Here is a 19,563-nt window from a genome sequence, read left to right on the forward strand (position 1 = left end):
ACTATAGGTAGCTGGCAGGCATATTATACTAGGTAAAGAGAAATATCTCTCAAGTACTTTCCACATACTGATATATAACCTCTGATACATACAGGAGATGCCAGACAATATTGCAGGTGGCCACCAGAGGTCTCTCTTCACTGCTTATTCCACTGCTTAGCTGTTTGGTTTAGAATTTTTTTACCTGGTATGTGGTATGCCGAGACTGGCTTCGTTGTGTTTATCGAGCTGTCGCCTCGTCTCCCGAGCACTCACCGGGATTTCGCTAGACCACACAGGCAGTCCCCTCTGCAGCGCCTCCACAGCCCCGGATCGACCAACAGCTCCTCCGCTCCAGTATACAAGGAGGATCCCCACGGACAAGACACCAGGTACCAGCCAGTCTGTGAGAACAGCCTATGGGAGCAAGTTGACTAAGGAAGTGTATACTAACATCCGTCCTCCTCTCTCCTCTCCTCTTGTGGGCATCACAGCTCAAAGCTCTGTTAACCGGGCACAGGCATCAGCTGTCAGCGTTGCGGTGAGAGCACACACCACTCTCACCTCTCTCACTCCTCGCAGGCTGCCGCCATCACCATCCGGTCACGCCCCCCCTGATTGTATATGTAATATATATATTTTATATACATTACATTTAAAAATTCAAATCAATATGAACCCTGCCTGGCTTGTCAGCAAAAAAGTAAATGTGCATTTATATATATATATATATATATATATATATATATATATATATATATATATATATGAATATATACAAAACGCACACTTACTCTTTTGCTGACAAGTGCCTGTGTCCTGCTGAAAAAGGTCCCCTGGTGGATAATGCCCCCCTGTACTGCGCAGGCGCAGCGCTTCTGCAGTACGAACCACAACGGAGCCACAGTCAGCTGTACACGTTGTAACGACATATTCGGTGACCTGTCGCAGTTTGCTACAGAAGTGACGTTCCGCCGCTGCCATCTTGCTACACCCCACACTCGTCCACAGTAGGGATTCCTCACTGTGTTGTTATAAACTAGAGGTTGTCTGGTTATGGCAGGTACGGCCATGGCAGGTATGTTCAGTTTTTACACTTATTTTTATTTATTTCTGAATTTAAAAAAAAATACATATTTATATCTTTTATTGCGGCAACGCAACCTTGGCACTACTTTAGGCAAAAAAGAAGTCCTAGGCCTCAGCACCACCTTGTCTCTTTCTAAAACCAGAAATGATTCTTTACAAAAAAAGGACAAATGTTCGGAGACACAACTCAAGGAAGTGACGGGTGCAAGGATTGTACGTGAGATAGGGATATAAATAGGAAGATATAGGGATGTACAGAGACATAGAGGGGAGGGTCTCCAACTGGTTGAAAAGACCATCTCGAAAGATTAGAGAAAAACAGAATGGGGCTTAACCCAGGAGTGAGAGGCCAACAGTCTCTTGAAGTTAAAAAGGGTAAAAACCAGACAATTTCTCACTCAACTTTTCTTTTTAACATTATTCACGGATTTACGTTTTTATATTTGCCTTTTATATATTTGTTTCCTGATAGTTAGTGATGAGCTGGACATCACAGGTTCTGATTAAGAGGTAAGTTCATGAATTTAATCAAAGTTCAGATGCCAAATCCAAACCCCAATACCCCAATATATTAGAGATACTCACAGGAAATGAACATTAGGAGGATCCCCAGGATCAGTATCACCCGGTGATGTGTATTCTTGGCAGCCGGAATCTCTAAAGACAGAGAGGATAGTGAATAATCCTGCGTGTATCAGGCGGTATAATAATCCTACAGAATTCTTATCTCATGTAAAGACATTTTAAATTCATCCCGGATCATCTGTGTGCTCGTTCCCTGCATACAAATCTGTAATCTTTTATTATAACTGTATGTAGCTCTGGCTCCTGATGAGCAGGTTTTTTTTTCAAAGTTACATTTCCTGAAACCACAGTTGGGTTTTGGGACTAATTTGTTTTGGGACTAATTTGTTAAATTTCTGGTTTCGGTACCAGTCCAGCTGGGTTGCACTGGGTTCTCCTTGGCCACAGGTGTCACTTTCACCGCCGGCAAGGTTAGAAACGCAATCTAGCTGGGTGTATTGAATGCCACTGATTTCCCTCGGATCCAGCCCAGTGGGAGTGTTCTCCTGCTGTGCATTCTGGGGGGTGATATTTAAGGTACTGACATCACGTGCTTCAGGGTTTCCGGAGATTATTTTCTGTCTGTTAGGTTCTGGTCCTCCTGACCAGCCCCCATGACCCTCCTGGCCTGGGGTGCGGAGCCACTCATTTCAAGTCTTGGGGCTGGCAAGCCCGAGGCGACGCAACTGCTGGGACAAGTCTGAATGAAATTCTGGGCCTATTGATCCAAAGGTGGTCCGGTGCCATCTCATCTGAAGGGAAAGGCCTGGCAACTGGAAAACCCCAGGGGAGGACTCTCCAGGAGAAGGCTGTGCGCAAGGCTGGCTTCTCTGAAGGAGTCTGGAGGCTAGGTTGAAGGACGCTACCTGGATCAACACTCATACGGTATCGCCGGATCGGCTGAGAGATACTGGAACTGTATGATAGCTTTTCCAATTTGTCTACGTCCCTCAGTAACGCTCAAGTGTGCATCATGAGTATGTGGCAGAGACTTTGTCAAACATCCTACGCTCAAGTGTACTTCACAAGTCTGTGGCAGAGACTTTGTCAAACACCTTACCGGCTGCTAGGCCTACTGAGAGGAGGTCTATCTGGGTGGTTGTACGATCCAGTTGTGAAACGGTCTTTATTCTCTGGATTTTATATAAGGACTCCATTGTATTTTTTGCAGTCTAAAGTACCGGAACTCGCTCCTAACCCTCTATCCTTATTGAAAGACTCTGTTTCTGCTTCAAATAAATAACCCTAAAGAAGATTCAGTGTCAGTTTCCACATTCTTTGGGCCATCTACCATGGGAACCCCCAAGATGGAGAAGTAAACGGGAAGGTAACGGTAAGCCCAATAAAACCAGCAGCTCCTTCGGGGGTCAGTGCTATATGTATATATCTATATTTATATCACATCTATTATTTAATAATCTTCCACTATAACCGTATATGTAACTATCACCTCATGTTATTTCATTATCATGATATAGCCAAATGAGAGTGTAGGTTCTGGTTCATACCCTGATACTGTATGTCTACTACATGTCCTACTACTGTATGTCTACTACATGTCCTTCTACCATATGTCTACTACATGTCCTGCTACTGTATGTCTACTACATGTCCTACTACTGTATGTCTACTACATGTCCTACTACTGTATGTGCAAAAAATATTGTCTTATGATGGCTAAAAAATATTGTTCCACAATGTCCAAAAATGAATGTCCTGTGATTTCCAAACATAATATCCTGCAATGTCCAAAAACAATGTGCCACTATGTCCAAAAATAATTATGTCCCATGTTGTAAAAAAAAAAAATGTCCCAAGATGTTCAGAAAATGATGTCTATGATATCTAAAAGTTAATTGCCCTTAATGTCCAAAAATAATATCCCACAATGTCCAAAAATAATGTTCATGATGTCTAAAAGATAATGTCCCAAGATGTACAAAAATAATGGCCCTTGATGTCCAAAAAGTATGTGTCCTACAGTCCTACAAAGTCTACAAATCGTCCCACGATGTCCAAAAATAATATACTAAAATGTAGAAAAAAAATTATGCACCAAGATGTCTAAAAAATAATGTCCTATCATGCCCAAAAATAATGTCCAAAGAAAGTCCCGCAAAGTAAATGTCCCAAAATGATTTTTTGCCACTGATCCTCTTACTGGGAATGACAGCACAGCTTCAATGACAGCATAGTGGTTCTTGGATGCTGGTGACCCCCGGTGTCCTAGCAAACAATGATGCATCCCTATTCATCTGAATGGAAACATTGATGCAGAGGATGCTGGCTGACATCACTGAGCAAATATAACCACGTGGTGATATTTGGTCAAGGACATCTACTAACATCCCCAGTCAAACTATCTACATTCAGATGAATGGGGGCAGGGATGCTCCATTGGTTGCTCAACCCCTGACAGCCACAGTGTCCTGCCAACCACAGACCTGAATGGGAAGCTGTCACTCATTAGTGGCAGTAGTAATACTGCTACTAATGAACACCTTCCTTGTGAATCAGGAGGTTCACAGCAGTGGGTGAAAAAGTAATTTAGTTGACCTGTTAACTAAAACGCAAGGAGCTAAAGTTTGGGGCAAAACCTGCATTGCTACACACTTGAATCTGTATCTCTAATTGTGAGTGTCAGAAATAAGATCTCCCACAAGCCTGTCATTTGTAGGTGGTAGCAGCTTGGATATTAGTGTATGTGTGCATTGTGGGAACTTTGGGATTTCCACCGGGCTGGCCAATTTCCAAGGAGGAGCAATGGACAGCAATGCTTCATGCATTGTTTTGCACCTCCTTCAACTAAGTATCCCTCAGGACCTAGGTTCTGTATATATATATATATATATATATATATATATATATATATATATATATATATATATATATATATATATATATATAGCGCTGGCTCCTGATGAGCAGGCGCTATTGTTTTTCAAAAATTAAGTTGCCTGGAGCCACAGTTGGGCTTCAGGATAATTTCTCTAAATTTCTGGTTTCAGTACCAGTCCAGCTGGGTTGCACTGGGTTCTCCTTGACCGTAGGTGTCGCTGTCACCGCCGGCAAGAGTAGAAAGTCTAGCTGGATGCATTGAATGCCACTTATCTCTCAGAACCAGCCCAGTGGGAGTGTTTTCCTGTTGTGCATTCTGGGGGGTGGTATTTAAGGTACCAACGCCATGTTAGGGGGGATTATTTTCTGTCTGTTTGGTTCTGGTGGTCCTCCTGACCCAGCTCTGTGGCCCTCCTGGTCTGGGGTGCGAAACTATGCATTCTGTGTCTCGAGGCTGGCTGGCCCGAGGCGATGCAACTGAAGGGATAGGCCCGAGCGAATTTCAGAGCCTACTGATCCAGGGATGGTCCGGTGCCATCTCATCTGAAGGGAGAGGCCCAGCAATTGAAGAACCCCAGGGAAGGACTCTTTCGGGAGGAGACCATGCGCAAGGCTGGTTTCTCTGAAGGAGCCTGGAGGCTTAGTTGAAGGACGCAACCTGGATCTACACTCCTTTGGTATCACCTGGTTGGCTGAGAGAAGCTGGTTCTGTATGTCAGTTCTTTAAATTCATCCCAATCCCTCAGTAATGCTCAAGTGTATCTTACAAGTCTGTGGCAGAGACTTTACTGAGCATCCCATCAGCTGCTAGGCCTAGTGAGAGAGGTCTATCTGGGGGTTGTTGAATCCAGTTTGTGGAACAGTTTTATCCTCTAGATTCTTCTAATACCTTCACCCTGCAATTTAAGTGCCTGAACTCATCCTTAACCCTCTACCCTTTATTAAGAGACTTTGTCTTTTTTCTAAATAAATAATCCAAAAGAGGATTCGGTGTCAGTTTCAACATTTTTAGGCTAGGAAGCAGGTGAGGTAACGGTAAGCCCAAATTAAACCAGCAGCTCCTTCAGGGGTCGGTGCTATATATATATATATATATATATATATATATATATATATATATATAGTGACAGTACTACAACACTCTATCACAGACTTTTTCTCACCCAGGGTTTTTGCCCAGGCAGGTTGAGGCGCTCCGAAGGGGTTTAGGTCATATGGAGGAAACTGGATTTTCAGTTTCCTCTGAGTTTAGAAAAACCCTCTTTGGGTCCTAGAGCCCGGAGACTTTGTGGAGACTTATGAGGGATGAACTCTCCAATCTCGGCTCCGTGTGTTTTGAGCAACCAGCTTGTGCAATTTTGTTTTGGGAGAGACTGCCCTTCCCTAAGGAGTCCATATGACTGCAAGGGGGCAGCTAGAAACACGTGTCCAGTTTTAGAGGGTACTGTCTGGAGGAACAGATAAGAGTCTATGTTTGAGGCCACAGCAACAGATCTGCAAAAACAAACCAGGAAGCTGCTAATAATTGTTTGTTTGCTGAACAATTCCCAATACCCCCTACCAGGGTAACATCTGTGTTTTTAATAATAGTGGTCAGGAAGAAGCCTTATAAGAAGAGTCCTTATGATCTCTACACTTGAGTTAATTTCCCACAAAATATGTAGATATATTGTATATCACCATGTATATCATATTTAAGTATAAAATGTATACTAAATCAGGGCAACCAATGAGGTTCTGTTTTTTATTACCTCAGTACAGATATAGTAAAAAGTGATTTCTGATTGGTAGAGCCATTATAGCAGTATTAGTATTAGTAGACATGTGTCCTATACATGAAGACTCGGGTCCTCAGCTGTCCATAATAGATTAAGAGGATACCCCCTCATTATAATAACTTACCTTTGGCTGTTGATGCATTCTTCATCCTTTTTAAATGAAGATCACCCATATTGGCATATGTATTTTTTCTCATAAAAGCGCCCTGAAGAAGAACACAGACCTTAATATACATATTGTAGATACCAGGGGGGATTTTCAGGTAATGTAATTCACATATAGTGGCGCTCTACACAGCATTTTATCAATAAGAGATGGAGCTTTTCTGAAATATGATGCTATTGACATTTATTGTGACCTATCGGGAATTTATTCTTGGAGAATTGTAAAAGTTACTGACGCCAATGATAAATTCTATAATATATCGACTTACATAACAATGTATAATTAAGCATTTTAAGCATTTAACAGAAAAACCTTGGGATCATTAGAATTTAATTGTATTATTACTATCACGACTTAAGACGCATCTTCCACGAGGGTCGGAGTAGATGACCAGGACTGGTTGAGGCAGCGGTGCAGATGGGCCAAAGCCACAGAGCTGACACAGAATGTTTGGAGAATCTGCTTCTTTCGCTAAAGTGAGAGCCCTGAAAAGGTCCATCTAGAGGTAGAGAGATCGTTCTACAGGTGATACTCAGGCTGTGGTCCTCTGACTCACCCAAGCAGATCGCAACTGCACTGCCGCAACTCCCTGGCAGTGTTGGAGGAGCACATGTATCACAAGGCAACAGATAAGGCTGAAGGAAATAGCAAGGCTTACTAAGGCATACTGGGAACACGTGGCTAAACGCAGTTAGGGACTCACTGGGATGATGGATCAAGCAGCTGGAAGTTGATAAGGACACACTGGGAACACATTGTGGAAAGCATGCTAGAACACACTGGGAATGCTAGGTTCGAATCAGGTAGGGAGACTCTGTGAATACAAGGCTGGAAGCAGATTGGGACACACTGGGAATACTAGACTGTAACACACTGGGAGCACAAGACTGGAAGCAGGCTGGGTCACACTGGGGACACAAGGCTTGAAGCAGGATGGGACACATTGGGAGCACAAGGCTGGAAGCAGGCTGGGAAACCATGGAAACACAAGGCTGAAAGAAGGCTGGAATGCATTGAAAACGAAAAACTGGAAGCAGGCTGGTACACGCTGGGAACACAAGGCTGGAAGCAGGCTGGTACACGCTGGGAACACAAGGCTGGAAGCAGGCTTGTACACGCTGGGAACACAGGGCTGGAAGAAGGCTGGTACACGCTGGGAACACAAGGCTGGGAGAAAGCTGGTACACGCTGGGAACACAAGGCTGGAAGCAGGCTGGTACACACTGGGAACACAAGGCTGAGTGAGTGGCTTCAATATTTTCAAGTACGCAATTTTTATAAAGAGCTGAGTAGGTCAAGTCTCTGTGGGGACTTAACTCAGTTTGAGGAGTTGTGCCTCTCTGACTCAAAATGCCCCCATGCTTTATCTATAACATATGGCATTTTATTATCGCACACATTTCCTGACCGCCCCTTCTATGACCGAGACTGGGAGCTAGGTTAAAATATGGCCCTTTGCGACTGGGATAAAGTGTTCTCTCTGACTTTTAACTACTTGCCGCCCGCGCTATAGCCGAAAGATGGCTAAAGCATGGACCTTAATTGCTGGGAGGACATCCATGGACATCCTCCCCTGCATGAGCTGCCTGCATGTCCCTGTGGGTTGCGTGGGGCGCGCTCTGTGATAACGACCCCTTGCCGCGTGATCAGCTGTCAGCCAATGACAGTTGAGCATGCAATGTAAACAAAAGATTGATAATCTGTATTTGTTTCCCCTCACACTGTCAGTGTGAGGGGAAAAAAAAGCAGATCATTGTCTTCTGTCAGAGGGACATCACTCCCTCACAAAGAGAGCCACGGCTGCCTCATCAGTGCCCACCATTGCCACCTATAAGTAGTGGTGAACACAGGGAGGGCGGTGGAGAGCATGGGGAGGTGGAGCACACTGGGGGGGTTGGCAGAGAGCATGGGGGAGGTGGAGCACACTGGGGGGTGGAGCACACTGAGGGGGGTGGCAGAGAGCATGGGGGAGGTGGAGTGAACTGGGGGGTGGCAGAGAGCAAGGGGGAGGTGGAGCACATGGGGGATGGCAGAGAGAATGGGGGAGGTGGGTGGAGCGCACTTGGGGGTGGCAGAGGGCATGGGGGAGGTGGCAGAGAGCATGGGGGAGGTGGAGCGCACTGGGGGTGGCAGAGAGCATGGGGAAGGTGGAGCGCACTGGGGGGTGGCAGAGAGAATGGGGGAGGTGGAGCACACTGGGGGGTTGCAGATAGCATGGGGGAGGTAGAGCACACTGGGGGGTGGCAGATAGCATGGGGGAGGTAGAGCGCACTGGGGGGGGGGGGTGACAGAGAGCATGGGGGAGGTGGAGAGCACTGGGGGGTGGCAGAGGGCATGGGGGAGGTGGAGCGCACTGGGGGGTGACAGATGGCATGTGGGAGGTGGATGACACTGGGGGGGTGGTGGAGAGCATGGGGGGAGGTGGAGAGCACAGGTAGGGTGGCGGAGAGCATTGGGTAGGTGGATAGCACAGGGAGGGTGGTGAAGAACACAGGGAAGGCGGTGGAGAGCATGGGGAGGTGGAGAGCACTGGGGGGTGGCAGATAGCATGGGGGAGGTAGAGCGCACTGGGGGGTGGCAGAGAGCATGGGGGAGGTGGAGAGCACTGGGGGGTGGCAGAGGGCATGGGGGAGGTGGAGCGCACTGGGGGTGACAGAGGGCATGGAGGAGGAGGAGCGCACTGGGGGGGTGGCAGAGGGCATGGGGGAGGTGGAGCGCACTGGGGGGTGGCAGAAGGCATGGAGGAGGTGGAGCGCACTAGGGGGTGCAGAGGGCATGGGGGAGGTGGAGCGCACTGTGGGGTGGCAGAGGGCATGGGAGAGATGGACCACACTGGGGGGGTGGCAGACAGCATGGGGGAGGTGGAGCACACTGGGGGGGGTGGCAGAGGGCATGTGGGAGGTGGATCGCACTGGGGGGGGGGGTGGAGAGCATGGGAGGAGGTGGAGAGCACAGGTAGGGTGGCGGAGAGCATTGGGTAGGTGGAGAGCACAGGGAGGGTGGTGGAGAACACAGGGAAGGCAGTGGAGAGCATGGGGAGGTGGAGCGCACTGGGGGGTTAGCAGAGAGCATGGGGGACGTGGAGCACACTGGGGGGTGGATCACACTGGGGAGGTGGCAGAGGGCATGGGGGAGGTGGAGCGCACTGGGGGGTGAAAGAGGGCATGGAGGAGAAGGAGCGCACTGGGGGGGTGGCAGAGGGCATGGGTGAGATGGAGCATACTGGGGGGGTGGTAGAGAGCATTGGGGGAGGTGGAGAGCACAGGGAGGGTGGCGGAGAGCATTGGGTAGGTGGAGAGCACAGGGAGGGTGGTGGAGAACATGGGGAGGTGGAGCGCACTGGGGGGTTGGCAGAGAGCATGAGGGATGTGGAGCACACTGGGGGGTGGAGCACACTGGGGGGTGGCAGAGGGCATGGGGGATTTGGAGTGCACTGGGGGGGTGACAGGGGGCCTGGGGGAAGTGGAGCACACTGGGGGGGTGGCAGAGAGCATGAGGGAGGTGGAGCACTCTGGGGGGTGGCAGAAAGTATGGAGGAGGTGGAGCGCACTGGAGGGGTGGCAGAGAGCATGGGGGAGGTGGAGCGCACAAGGGGGTGGCAGAGGGCATGGGGGATTTGGAGTGCACTGGGGGGTGGTAGAGGCCATGGGGGATGTGGAGCGCACTGGTGGGTGGCAAAGAGCATGGGGAGGTGGAGCACTGGGGGGGGTGGCAGAGAGCATGGGGGAGGTGGAGTGCACTGGGGGGTGGCAGAGGGCATGGGGGAGGTGGAGCACACTGGGGGGTAGGAGAGGGCATGGGCAAGGTGGAGCACACTGTGGGGGTGGCAGAGGGCATGGGGAGGTGGAGCGCACGGAGGAGTGGCAGAGGGCATGAGGGATGTGGAGCGCACTGGGGGGTGGCAAAAAGCATGGGGGGTGGAGCGCACTGGGGGGGTGGCAGAGAGCATAGGGGAGGTGGAGTGCACTGGGGGTGGCAGAGGGCATGGGGGAGGAGGAATACACTGGGGGTGGCAGAGGGCATGGGGGAGGTGAAGCACACTGGGGGGGTGGCAGAGGGCATGGGTGAGGTGGAGCATACTGGGGGGTGGTGGAGAGCATGGGGGAGGTGGAGAGCACAGGGAGGGTGGCGGAGAGCTTTGGGTAGGTGGAGAGCACAGGGAGGGTGGTGGAGAACATGGGGAGGTGGAGAGCACTGGGGGGTTGGCAGAGAGCATGGGGGACGTGGAGCACACTGGGGGGTGGAGCACACTGGGGGGTGGCAGAGGGCATGGGGGATTTGGAGTGCACTGGGGGGGTGACAGAGAGCATGGGGGAAGTGGAGCACACTGGGGGGGTGGCAGAGAGCATGGGGGAGGTGGAGTACACTGGGGGGTGGCAGAGAGCATGGAGGAGGTGGAGCGCACTGGGGGGGTGGCAGAGAGCATGGGGGAGGTGGAGCGCACTGGGGGGTGGCAGAGAGCATGGTGGAGGTGGAGCGCACTGGGGGGTGACAGAGGGCATGGGGGAGGTGGAGCGCACTGGTGGGGTGGCAGAGGGCATGGGGGAGGTGGAGCGCACTGGGGGTGGCAGAAGGCATGGGAGAGGTGGAGCGCACTGGGGGGGTGGCAGAGAGAGAGCAGGACAGGAGGAGCGGTGGGGGCGGCTGCATATAGAACAATCATTCTCTCCATCTTCCTCCTGCAGTCTCCTGCTTCTCCTCTCCCTCTCGCAGGCATTCCGATACTGCAGGAGGAAGATGGAGAGAATGATTGTTCTCTATGCAGCCACCCCCACTGCTCCCCATATCCTGGTTATAAGGGGGTGAGCGCAGAGCACGGGCGGAATTCGCGTTTTGTTATCCGGTGTTCTGCCAGGACTCAGCAGCAGGTGTCTGCTCTGGCTCCTCCCCCTTCACAGTCACGCCCCCTGGCAGGCTGCCACCGATGGCCGACCTATACGGGCAGCCACGGGGAGGCCTCTATGTTTACATCCTCCCAACGCCGATGGGCTGAGTTTAGCTGGCAGCTCGGCGGCCGTGGAGAGGCTGCATGAGCGGCGCGGGCTCAAAGAGCTTAGTGCCCCGCATGTACTTGCAGCATGGCCGCCCCGGCCCACTGGGCATTTGTCCGGTTTGCCCTATGGCCAATCTGGGCCTGCAGTCATTCCATAAACACATACCACATACTCTGCATATATCATTTTAGGAAAATATGCTTATAAAATAGTTTACCATTTGCCAATAAATAAAAAAATATGTCCCCGGATTTCATTTTGAAAATCTGGTCACCTTACTCTGGGAGCACAAGGCTGGAAGAAGGGTGGGACACATTGGGAGCAAATTAGAAGATGGTGGGAATTACTGAAAGCACAGAAAAACTCTAGATGAGAAAACGGGTCCAGCGTGTCGACATGGACATGGTGCTCAAACACTGCGCAACTCTCTTGCCGACAGCATCAAAGTGGTCTTTCTCTGGTCAACTGCGTCAAAGTGACCCCTCTCTGGTCACCTGAATAAAAGTGATCCCTCACTTGCCATCGGCATCAACGTAGTTCATTTGCTGGCCAACTATGTCAAAGTGATCCCTCTCTGGTCAACTGAATCAAAGTAATCCCTCTGTATTCTACTACGTCAAAGTGATCCCTCTCTGGCCAACTGAATCAAATTGATCCTCTTTGGCCAAATGTGTCAAAGTGATCCCTTTCTGGTCATCTGAACTAAAGTGATCCTTCTCTGGCCAACTGCATCAAAGTGATCCCTCTCTTGTCAACTGCATCAAAGTGATCCCTTTCTGGTCAACTGAATCAAAGTGATCCCTCTCTGGCCAACAGTGTAAAAGTGATCCCTCTTTGGCAAACTCCAAAAAGTTATCCCTCTCTGGCCAACTCAATCAAAGTGATCCCTCTCTGGTCAACTGCATCAAAGTGATCCCTCTCTGACCAACTGTGTCAAAGTGAACCCTCTCTAGTCAAGTGCATCAAAGTGATCCCATTCTGGTCAACTGAATCAAAGTGATCCCTCGCTGAACAACTGCACCAGTGTGATTCCCCTCTGGCCAAAATAATCAAAGTTATCCCTCCCTGTGTTAAAGTGAGCCCTTTCTGGTCAACTGAATAAAGTTATCCCTCTCTGGCCAACAGAATCCAATTGATCCCTCTCTGGCCAACTGCGTCCAATGTATTCCTTTCTGGTCAACTGAATCAAAGTCATCCTTCTCTGGCCAACTTAATGAAGTTATCCCTCTCTGGCCAACTGCGTCAAAGTGATCCCTCTCTGGCCAACTGCATCAAATGTATTCCTTTCTGGTAAACTGAATCAAAGTCATCCATCTCTGGCCAACTGCATTGGAGTGATCCCTCTCTTGTCAACTGCATCAAAGTTATCCCTTTCTGGTCAACTGAATCAAAGTAATCGCACTCTAGTCAACGGTGTTAAAGTGATCCCTCTCTTGACAACTGCATCAAAGTGAGCCCTTTCTGGTCAACTGAATCAAGGTGATCCCTCTCTGGCCAACAGTGTCAAAGTGATCCCTCTCTGGTCAACTGAATCAAATTGATACCTCTCTGGTCAAAGTGAAACATCTCTGGTCAAAGGCATCAAAGGAATCCCTCTCTGGTCAACTGCATCAAAGGCCCCATACACACTATCAGTTTTTCTGCTGAGTTTTTCCTTCAGATTTACCAAAACCACATAATATGAGGTCAAACCTTAGGAGTTTCAATGTGTATGCAATCAGGCAGGCCCTTCTACTACATGGCTTTGGTAAACCTGAAGGAAAAAATCAGCAGATAATCTGATAGTGTGTATGGGGCTAAAGTAATACCTTTATGGTCATCTGAAACAAAGTGATCCCTCTCTGGTCAACTGCCTCAAAGTTATCCCTTCCTGGTGAACTGTGTTAAAGTGAGCCCTTTCTGGTCAACTACATCAAAGTGATCCCTCACTAGCCAAATGCATCAAATGAATCCCTTTGCTGGCCAACTATGTCAAAGTGACCCCATTCTTATCCCCCCTCCCCCCCTCAATATTAATCAATGATCACATCTACAACCTACCTGATTCCCTCTGCAGACAAACCCGATTCTGTGCGCTGCTCAGTCTGCCTCTTCGATCCCTGTTGATTTTATAGTTAGGTACTTCCTAAAATAAGGTGTTGCCACATACTGCATTTCAGTTTTAGGAACTTAGAAATACCACAATAAAGAGGAAGTGCATGTATTTCTGTAATATCCTGTAGAAACGTGTGCCCACTCATGAACTTGTTATTGAATCACAGTAATTTACGGACTATGATTGGTTTATAATATACTTGTTTGCACTACTAATCTACTACTCTGGAGGATGGGGAAAACAGTTCAATCTCTGTATTTGTGGACAATACTAAGCTAAGCAGGGCAATAACTTCTCCGCAGGATGTGGAAACCTTGCAAAAAAATCTGAACAAATTAATGAGGTGGGCAACTACATGGAAAATGAGGTTTAATGTAGAAAAATGTAAAATAATGCATTTGGGTGGCAAAAATCTCAATGCAATTTATACACTGGGGGAGAACCTCTGGGGGGATCTAGGATGGAAAAGGACCTGGGGGTCCTAGTAGATGATAGGCTCAGCAATGCCAAGCTGCTGCTAACAAAACAAACAGAATATTGGCATTAAAAAGGGGATCAACTCCAGAGATAAAACGATAATTCTCACCACTCTACAAGACTCTGGTCCAGCCGCACCTGGACTATGCCGTCCAGTGCTGGTCAGCGGAACCCTCAAGGAATCAACACACATTAACCCCTTTAATGCATACTATGTGTGAGCGCTGGGGTTTTTGTGACATCCATGAATATGCAAGCACCTGGCGCCTTAGTCTTGAGGACTTTCTATTTAGTAGAAATATAAGAGTTTTTTTCTATATGTCTTCATATGTCTCGATATAAGTCTATTCACACACACTATAAGATATGTAGTGAGGTTGATAACCGTTTTATTTACAGATAGGTTAATAAGTGGTTGTTTCCGTTATATATATATATATATATATATATATATATATATATATATATATATATATATATATATATATATATATATATGAGATTCATGTGTGGCAAAGGGCCTTATGTCAACACTCACACACGGACAAGGGTACTTATTTCTTTATTCAACTTTATGGATGTAATAGCACTCACTTAAACTATTTAATAATTTGTTAATTTAATTTATTAGTTTAATTCATTAGTTCATTCGCTTGTGATTAACATTTGAATATTATGGGGGAGTGGCCTGGATGCGGCTGAAGATGGCAGCCTAAGCCTACCGCTCTGATACTCAACGGCCCCTACATCCGCACCACGGGAGAATAAGCAAGCAGAAGATGAGCAAAATGGACCGGGATCCCTCCGCCACCCGATCCCGCTCACTGCGGGACCCCGACACACAACTCTCCGGCAGTATACCAGAGATCTTCAGGTCCAGAACGTGGGAGAGAGCCGCGGCCATGCAGGCCTCCAGGGAGGTGAGCCACAGCCCCACGAGGCAGCCCGGAATACCAGCATGTGAGCTCCAGCCTCCAGCTGCACACAGCCTGAGCATTGAAGACCTCAGAGCGGTGGCCACTGATATAAAAAACACCCTGTCAGCTGTAATAGCTGAACTGAGACTAGATTTGCAGGGCGTTTAGAGGAGGTGGAAGAGATCATAGAATGCCGTGAGGAGGCGATAAACGCAGCACACCACTGCATAGGCACCCACTCCACACAAATCCGAGAGATGCAGAGACATATCGAAGATTTAGACAACTGGGGTCGCCGTCACAAACATCAGAATCAAGGGACTCCCTGAATCGATCGATTCTGATCATCTTCCTCATGCCGTGCCAAACATCTTCAATGATCTGCTAGGCCGCCCACCCCACACACCGGTGGAGATGGAATGACTACACCGTGCATTACGCCCTAGGGGCAGAGATACAGACCCCCCAAGAGACATTATCGGATGTCTAACCAACTTCGGAATAAAGGAAGAAATAATGAGGCAAGCAAGACTCAGGAGACACATCTTATACCGGGGCACAGAAATTAAATTATACCACGACTTGTCCCAAATCACCTTACAAAAGTGCAGAGCTTTGCGTCCGCTCCTGGATGTATTGAGAGACAGGAACATCCCCTATAGGTGGAAATTTCCTTTCTGCCTGCAAGCGGGCTCAGGCGGCAGAGTTTGTCTCCTGCATCACCCAGAGGAAGCTAATGCATTCTGCGACAATTTAGGGATCCCAACAGTCGTAATCCAGGACTGGAATCGCGACCCACGAGGTGAAGGCAGACAACAAGAGGAACCAATGGAAGCCTCCCACAGAGAATACCTACCTGCAACCAGAAGACGCCGACTTTCCCCACGTCTCTCGCCTCCACCGGCTAACAGGAGAAGGAAGGGTCTCAGCATCGCCGGCACACAGGAAAGCCAGAACAGATTAAACAACGCAACCAGCTCCCCCAAATGCCATGAAGATCCGCAAAATAACTTTCCACGATACACATCCGCCATGAAGTCGACGAGGAAACAATCAACACGATAACAACCCCCTGGTACAGTATTGATACACAACCCTTCGTGCAGAGGTAAGAACAAAACCTGTAGCTCTCTTAGGAGATGGGCACCTCTGTACCCACATGTGCACCGAACGAACAGGTACTCCTCCGCGCTGGCACGAACACCACATAGGGACCTGAAGAATGATCCTAAAAGCAGACTCCCGAACTATGCAAATAAGTCTCAAGGACCCAAACCTCCACGTTCGATACACCATGGTCAGATAAATCCCCTTGCTGTGTCCTGACCCAGTTAGAACTGTAAGCCCAGCAGTGTGATATAGCCATACTCGCTTAGGCAGACACATGCTCTACGGTAGATAGCAGGGCGTACATCCTATCCATCTGCCGATTCCCAACTATATCTCCCCCTCCAACTATAGCAAATACAAAAGACACCCAAATAACCAATCATTAAGCCCATAACCACATACCACCTTTAAAACAAGCTAAAAGACGGAAAGGATGTACCCAACACACCATTGTCTGACAAACACACCCAAACCAAGGTGGGATACTGACACACACACAGTCAAACACTATATGATCTCAAGAGTCATTGCGATATGGTCAGACTGCTAACAAGGTGTATTTTGAGATTGTTTAGACACCTATGCCAAGGACAAACGCTATAAGCAAAGGGACATGGACATAGAAAACGTTCACTACAAATACCTCACAGGGCTGACCAGCAGAATAAACAGAACACAAAACCAACTACCATGAACGATCCGCATATATCAAGGTCAAAGAGCGGTAGAGACTCTAGCATAAGCGTCCGCATCGCAAGAGGTAGAGAAAGCCTCTATAAGAATACTACACCTGGATCCAGCAATCGTTTAAAAGGTGTCAAAACAAGGTCTGAAACGGGGGCGTGGCTTGCGCGCGAGCGAGATGGCAGCCTAAGCCTGGAGCTCCCGTCGGCCGGCCGGACATTCACAGCGACACGGACCCCAGCGACACCCGGCGAACCGGCATCCTACCCCGGAGAGGTTCCGGACCGACACGCCGCGATGTCCCGCAAACGAAAGGAGGAAAAGAACCTCCAAAAGCTTACAGCTCTCTCCTTCCTGCGCGAGAGGCCTAGCCAAGATGGCGCCGGCGGGACCGCCGCGCGCCAGGCCTCAGCGTACACAGACCTGCCTAGCTGCGATCCTGGAGATCCGGATGGGGAAACATCTCCATGTCCATCCGTCCGCTCACCTCCAGCATCTCCATCCTCCAGAAGCCCAGTAAAAGCGCGGATGCGCCTGGATACAGCGGACAAGGCCCAGGCCACAGTGAGTACAGAACTGCATAACTCACACGCCATCTCATCCCTGCAATCCTCCATTGCGGCCTTCCCCACCTCAGGCCAGCCGGTCCTTGACACCACGATGAAGGACATGCTCCTCTCTTTACAATCATCCCTCATGACCAACCTATCATCACTGATCCATAAGTTTACCACTGATATGAGGCAAATGGGGGACAGGGTGCAATATATGGAAGAGAAAATGGAGGAGTGCACGATTACTGTTAACGACTTGGTTGACTCATGTATGGCCCAGAAAGATGATACTGATTGGATCAAATCCAAAATCGCAGACCTTGAAGACCGTTCCCGCCGCAATAACATAAAGATACGCGGTATTCCGGAATCGGTCCCTCCCACAGACCTGCATAAATTTGCGACCACCATGTTTTCTACCATGCTACCTGAGCTGACGCCCATTGAACTCACTATAGACCGCATACACCGGATCCCTAAACCAGGCCATCTAGCGGACACGGTTCCCAGAGATGTATTACTAAGGATCCACTTTTACCAAGCGAAGGAACAAATCCTTTCTAAAGCTAGAACCCTCAACACCCTGCCAGCCCCTTATTCAGAGATTCAACTTTTCGCGGACCTCTCCCAGCACACTCTTCAACTACGCAGACAGTTGAAATCCATTACTAAAGCTCTTTTTAACCATAAAATCGCCTATAAATGGCGCCACCCCGCCACTGTTCTAGTCCTACACAACGGCATTCCTCATTCCATCTCTACGGTGGAAGGTGGCACGAAACTTCTACAGTCATGGGGCATTGGCCCGGAGACGCCGGCTAGCCATCCTCCACCACCCAGGGGAGGTGTTTCCCCTCATCGGGGATCTCATCGGGGATCTATCCGCAGAAACCATCACCCACAGCTGATTTGATGCTATGCTGAGTATAACCCTCCGTGTCTCAAGTAGAGCTACCTTTAGAATCCGGTTCGGCTGACCGTTTCCTTCATTGATTCTAGAGCCCGAACTTTCCCCCTGGTTACGTCAGCGCCCATTAGGGATATTCATCGCTGACCTGTTTTCTACACTACTGGTTCCCTTATTTCAAGTTAAGCTGTTTTGTTTTGTTTACTTTGTTATTTTCACTGCCTCACATCGTGCTGTATCGCTGCTCTGCATTATAACTGTGATTTATACCCGTAGAGTATCACCTAGAGTATCCAAAGCAACTTCGCCTAGTATTTTGAATATTTGACTGACGCCACGGAACCTCTATTCATCATCTTGCCCGGTATCTGCTCTCCGCTGGAGTTAGAGATATCCTTGCCGACAATACCTCGCTTCTCCCAACTGTAAGTCTACTAACTGTTCTGCTCCATCCACTGGACTAAAAATGTCAATTACTGTTGTCTCTCTCAATGCAAAAGGCCTAAACCATCCGGCCAAACGCACATCACTGTGGAAAACGGCCTTGTCACTCAAATGCGATCTGCTCTGTGTCCAGGAAACGCATTTTATGAGAGATTCCCCACCCCGCTGCCAGCACAAAGCATTTCCTCATATCTTCCAAGCCTTCTATTCTAAAAAGCAACGAGGTGTAATGATTGCTGTTCGGGACACTGTCCTTTTCCAGCTACAGAACTGCATTACCGACACAGAAGGAAGATACATTATTCTGGTCTGCACAATAGACAACGTCCAATATACATTAGTTTCGTTGTACGCACCGAATTATCGCCAGATGTCCTTTCTAAGGGACCTTCTGGAGAAAGTGAATTCTTGCAAGCAGGGCAACCTTATATGGTGTGGAGACTTTAACATAGTGCCAGACTATAGTATTGACTCTTCCGCTGGGACCAAAAGAATTACTTCACCATTGAGTAGTTTCCTGTATTCTAATGAAATGTTCGACGTGTGGAGGTGTTGTCACGCGACTGAACGCGACTATACGTACTTGTCACCGCGCCACAACACCTACTCACGAATAGATCTGTTTATTACTGATAAATGTTTATTACAACAAGTGTCGGCTTCGGAGATCCACGCCACCACCTGGTCAGACCACGCCCCCATCAGCATAACTATCAATTCTAAGCTACGTGTGCCTAACTCCTATCTTTGGAGAACAAACAACTACCTTCTTCATAATCCACACACTGCAAATTCTCTTAAAAAAAATTTAGAGGAATTCTTCTCTATTAATTCCCAATCGGTGTCTGACCCGGTGCTGGTGTGGAGAACCCACAAGGCTGTTATTAGAGGGATCTTTCTCCAATTGGCAGCTAGGGAAAAAAAACGGAGATCATTGAAACTTGACCAACTCACGACCGCCATTGAA

The 19,563-nt window shown here is 48.5% G+C and overlaps 1 protein-coding gene across 1 annotated transcript in view; it reads right to left on the reverse strand.

Moving 5' to 3' along the window:
• LOC143961735 (asialoglycoprotein receptor 2-like) overlaps window positions 1-13,570 on the reverse strand; it is a 51,605-nt gene extending 38,035 nt beyond the window's left edge. Inside the window, exons 1-3 of the mRNA XM_077471076.1 lie at window positions 13,449-13,570; window positions 6,373-6,454; window positions 1,654-1,725 (exon numbers count right to left, since the gene is read on the reverse strand). Coding sequence (XP_077327202.1) covers window positions 1,654-1,725; window positions 6,373-6,445 — 145 coding nt within the window. The 5' untranslated portion in view covers window positions 6,446-6,454; window positions 13,449-13,570. The remainder of the gene's footprint in view (window positions 1-1,653; window positions 1,726-6,372; window positions 6,455-13,448) is intronic.
• Window positions 13,571-19,563: the final 5,993 nt, after the last annotated feature.

Source organism: Lithobates pipiens, unplaced genomic scaffold (genome assembly GCF_037356315.1).
Source record: "Lithobates pipiens isolate NorthernLeopardFrog02 unplaced genomic scaffold, aLitPip1_a1.2 Scaffold_8, whole genome shotgun sequence".
In the NCBI taxonomy this organism is placed as follows: Eukaryota; Metazoa; Chordata; class Amphibia; order Anura; family Ranidae; genus Lithobates; species Lithobates pipiens.